Source organism: Gavialis gangeticus, unplaced genomic scaffold (genome assembly GCF_001723915.1).
Source record: "Gavialis gangeticus isolate Ggan-Ray unplaced genomic scaffold, GavGan_comp1, whole genome shotgun sequence".
NCBI lineage: Eukaryota > Metazoa > Chordata > Crocodylia > Gavialidae > Gavialis > Gavialis gangeticus.
In genome coordinates this window covers 3,192,542-3,197,515 of record NW_017728973.1, presented here as the reverse complement: position 1 = coordinate 3,197,515, position 4,974 = coordinate 3,192,542, and the positions used below count along the sequence as shown (strand labels likewise).

At 41.2% G+C, this 4,974-nt stretch overlaps 1 protein-coding gene across 1 annotated transcript in view; it reads right to left on the bottom strand.

Annotated features, from left to right (window-relative positions):
• Position 1: 1 nt before the first annotated feature.
• LOC109289178 (keratin, type I cytoskeletal 10-like) overlaps positions 2-4,974 on the bottom strand; it is a gene marked incomplete at its 3' end in the record, with an annotated part of 11,308 nt that continues 6,335 nt past the window's right edge. Inside the window, exons 2-7 of the mRNA XM_019505141.1 lie at positions 4,066-4,148; positions 3,084-3,240; positions 1,988-2,149; positions 1,440-1,565; positions 996-1,222; positions 2-146 (exon numbers count right to left, since the gene is read on the bottom strand). Coding sequence (XP_019360686.1) covers positions 2-146; positions 996-1,222; positions 1,440-1,565; positions 1,988-2,149; positions 3,084-3,240; positions 4,066-4,148 — 900 coding nt within the window. The remainder of the gene's footprint in view (positions 147-995; positions 1,223-1,439; positions 1,566-1,987; positions 2,150-3,083; positions 3,241-4,065; positions 4,149-4,974) is intronic.

The following is a 4,974-nucleotide window of genomic DNA, read 5'->3' as shown; positions in this document are numbered from 1 at the left end:
CTCCAATGCTGCCCCCTCCTATGCCTCGTCCCATGCTGCCCCCTCCAAAGCCACCCCCTCCTGTGCTACCACCTCCTCCTATGCTCCCTCCTCTTATTCCTCCAGAAGAATAGCCACCACCACCTCCTCTTCCTCCTGGTTGGTTTCTGTGAAAGAAGAAAGATAAAAGTGATTAAAACCACACTATCGCTTCATAAAAGGAAAACAATTCAGTGAAGATACACAAAAGCCTGACCAGCATCCCCCTACTTTTCCTCACCCAGCCCCCTCACCCTGTAGGATCAGCACAGAGAAAGATGCTGTGACAAAAATCCATGTCTCCCTGGACCATGCATCCATAGGTTGAATTTACCTGCAGCTGCCTTTCCCATGGTCTGAACTGGCTAGGAAATACCTTGCCATATTGGGTCCTGAATTCTGAGGCTCAGTCTAGTGTGTCAATGGTTTCCAAATTGGAAAGGCACAAAAGCCAACTCCTTTTATTATTTGTGTTTAAACAAAACAGGCCAGTTGCTTCAGAGAAAATAAGGAATAGCCTGAACCTTCACCAGGGCCTTTCAGGGTGAAACTTCTGTGACAGTCTGGAGAAATGTGGTTATTGTCAAGCTGCAATCTTTTTGAATTTCACTGTGTCCTTCCTGGTCCTTTTTGGAATCAGAAATGCCAGAATAATGCCAGGAAGACTCTTTACATGGCCCTGTCTGTGCAGCCCAAAGCAGGTAGTGTGGAACTTCTGAAATACGTTCCTTGTGCAATTCCTGTTCCAGTTCCAAAAACCAGGATGGCCTGACACTTTCAGGACCATCACCAACAACTCTTCAAATCTCATGACGATTGCTCAGTATACCCAAATGAGCCCTATTTTTATGCAGATGTTGTAGCTGTAGAATCTGTTTTGCCCGTCCTGCCCCCTGAGCTTGTTTTTATATCATCACTAAGTTTGCTGCAATTTACACTTAGGATTGACAGCATCCAACTCTCAGTCATTTACATACCCAATGTCTTGCTGTCCTTCCTCAAGCAATGCCCGGTATTTCTCAATCTCCTGTTCCAGGCGGGTCTTGATGCCAAGTAGCATCTTGTACTCCTCGTTCTGACTTTCCATTTCACATCGGATATTAGCCAGTTCTTCTTCCACAGGGGTAATCATGATCTGAATCTGTTGCAGCTGCATGCTGTAACGGCTTTCTGTGTCTTCCAAGTTGGATTGCAAAGACTGCAACTAAAAAATGAAAAGAATAGACAGCTTGTGGGCATGTGGCAAATCTTAACTCCCTTTGATGCACAAAGCAGTACTTTTCCATAATGAAAGGGAGAAGTCCTTTATAGCCTCTCTCCATTTACACAAAGAATGCTTGAAATAACTGCTGTCTTATCATTCCAGTAACTCATGTTTCCTCTATCTTTTATGAGAAGCAAAGAAAATGGAAATGTCATACCATACTGAGCTGAGACTGAAGCTCAATTTCCAGTGTCTGATATTCACGTCTCAGCTCTGAGACCTGGTGGTTGCTTGATTCTATTTCCTGACCGCTGCTATGGACTTGCTGATTAACTTCTTCCATCTGAAAAATGTAAATACAGAATGAAGGTTTTTTTATTTATAGTTACAGTGATTTTTTTTTTATTATAAAGCCATCTAGAAAAGCAGTGGATATAGCTAGGGAAGTTGCAACATGGGGTAGACTTCATAATTTTTCTATGCATGAATCTGTCAAATCACCACCAGCCTAGCTTGTAATTCCCCTTGTTGTTTTAATACAGGGGCTCCACATAATACTAACCTTAAGTTTACCTTAAGCCTAGCTTGCAGCAAACTCCATCATTCCAGCCCTGAGCAGCTTGCACTAAACCATCTGGATAATTTGCAGATGATCATCATTAGGTAATACACACATAATTAGCCTCCCTCACTGATTGTATATATGATAAAGTAGGTCAAGTCTTTTTGTGGGAAAGATAATTATGTATAAATACTGTAATTTACCTTTGTTTCATACCATCTTTCCACCTCTTTACGGTTGCTTTCAATGATCTGTTCATATTCACGTCGCATTTCATTTAGTTTTTCCATCAGATTACTGCCAGGGGTAGCATTGACCTCCACATTGACATCACCACCAGACTGTGACTGCAGTCCTTTCATTTCCTGCAATGAAAGTCAAATCCCCAGGGTAAATGCCTCATTGTGAAGTCATACCTGCAGTCTTCCTCCTCATCTCTGGAGACTGTTCTCCCACTGCCAACATCACTCTTTCTTATGAGGCCTTTCTTTTACATCTCACCAGATCTTCTCAATCATGTAGCAAGAGTGGAGATTTCCATCAAGCAACACTGAGGCATCACAGATTTTTTGGCTCTACCTCTGCCTCCTGCTGGGTTTTGTGAACCCTGTGGGTATGTACATGTTCATTAATATGCCCTAGTTACTGCGCATTAAGTTTAGTACTTGGTTAATCAAGTAGCAATTCAATGCACAGTAACTCACTCTACTGTGCAGTAGAGCCAGAACAAGGGAGAGTGGGGCTGGTAATGCTTACTGTGCAGTAAGCTAATAACACTACACAGTAGCGTATTAGCGTGGTTTTCGACCAGCACATTACTGAACAGCATTACTAGGTTACTGCGCAGTCAGAGTTTATGTGCAGACACACCCTGAATGTAGGTTGCACTTTGTAGTAGTCATCTTTTGCATTATGACCCACAGGAAATATTTGCAATGACTCCCACTAAAGGACTACTGTCATGGATAGCTCCTTGGGCTTATTGCATCTGTTTTTTATTCCATAGTTTCGACAAAAGAATTGAACAAAAGGAATGGACTCCACTCATTTCTTCATATGGTCTTATATTCAAAGTGGTCTTAACCTAACCTCCCCTTTGCCAATCCAAATACACGCCAGCTCAAGTCAGTGAGAGCTACAAGCACATAACGTCTCTGAAAATTGGAACCAGAATGCCTGAAGTTGGACAACCAGAGTCAGTAGCCAACTTTTAGTTGTTCTTATTCAAGAAAGTCCATGGAGAAATGTCTTACCAGGGTATTTTAACTAGTTGCTGTTTCAAGGTGGGACGGATCTTACCTCTTCATGGTTCTTTTTCAGAGAAATCAGTTCCTCCCTCAGGGACTCATATTGTGCCTCCAGGTCAGACCTGGCTAAGGTCAGCTGGTCTAATATGGGGCGTAAGCCATTAATATCACCCTCCACATTCTGGCGGAGACTGTATTCAGTTTCATACCTGAACCACAAAGAGAAAAGATAATAAAAGCAATGCTGGAGTGCTCAATTTAGTAGCAATGACATAATTTCTATGAAGACACCTTCACCAGTTCATCTTTTTCTGCATTATTTTAATCTATTTGTTTAATTCTTAATACATTAGCCCTAACTCTCTTTGCACATACACTGATTTTTACATTGTTTTAATCCAGTTGGCTTCAGTAGAGTCATTTCTACACTTGTCCGAGTGCTGGAGGCTCAGGCCCACAGCTTTCCCTGACCATCCTGCCTATTGGTACAATCAAGAAACAAGCTTTGCTTGTAATGTCTTTTATTGGACTGAATTTGTAGATGGGATAAATATGGATGTCATACTTGAAGATCATGCAAGTGATATGTATCTTAAGAAAACACTTTTCTCTCAGGCTTTTACATGTTCCCCCTCAATGTATACATAACACAGGTATCACCTTCCAGTCTCTCCTGTCCTCAGAAGCAATTCTTCAAAGTATTTTTGTTTTATAACTTTCAAATGCCAAAAGTTATCCTAACACCATTGAAACCAGTGAAGTTTCATCAATTTATATCATCTGAACTCTGAACCTAAATCACAAGTAGCTGCTCGGAAATATAAGCAAAGTTTAGAGGTAGAGAATTTAAATCTTGGAAGGTTCACTTTCAATGGAAATCTAATAAAAAGTTAAAAGTTCTTAAAGTGATAATTTTTCCAACAACTGTCTTTCAATATGGTCAATAGTAAGAAACTCCATGGATTCATGTAGGCAGATGTGAGGGGAAAAAGACACAAAAAAATGGGTTTGACATAGTGGAGAGACCTACTCACTTCAGTCTAAAGTCATCAGCAGTCATCCTAGTGTTATCAATGTCCAGAATGATCTTGTTAATATCCACAGTTGCAGAAACAATCTGAAAAAGAGGTGACAGATGATATTCATCCCTGTGACCTCTTCAGACTGACATAGAGAAAGAAGGAAAAAACCAGGACACATATATGGATTCCTTAATAACACTATCCATAGCAATGCCATGCAGGAACACAGAGAGATAGTAAAATCTGAAATGCAATAGTCTATTGCTTTCATGTGTGCTACAAGGCAAATGGTATACTGTACATGCATATCAGTATTGACAGGTGCATCTATTAATCAAGCTTTTGCTAGCATGTATGATTTGCAAATGCATCATAGTATAACCACTATATCTTGTTCAAAAGAATGGTTAAACAAGACCCCTATATCCCCCAAAATAAGGCAAAAAATGTTTACCAACATGTGCATTCAGATTTCATAGGTTTCATAGACATTAGGGCTGGAAGGGACCTCGTAAGATAATTGGGTCCAACCCCCTACCCAAGGGGCAGGAAGTCAGCTAGGGTCAAAGGATCCCAGCAAGATAAGTGTCCAAGTGTTTCTTAGAAGTGTCCAGAGTAGGTGCTTCCACCACCTCAGGGGGCAGTCTGCTCCAGGCCTTGGGGGCTCAGACAGTAAAGAAGTTTTTCCTTATGTCCTACCTAAAACAGTCTTGCAGGAGTTTGTGACTGTATGACCTTATCATCTCTTGGGGTGCTCTGGCATTCCCCCTGATTCTGATGCACACCCCATATGTACTGATAGGCTGCCATTAATGAGAGTTACTGGAATCTTCAGCATGGCTGAGATATCTAACTGGCTGTGATTGTTTTCTTAATTAATAGGGCTAAGAACCTACAGCACACATCCTGGCTTATTTTCCA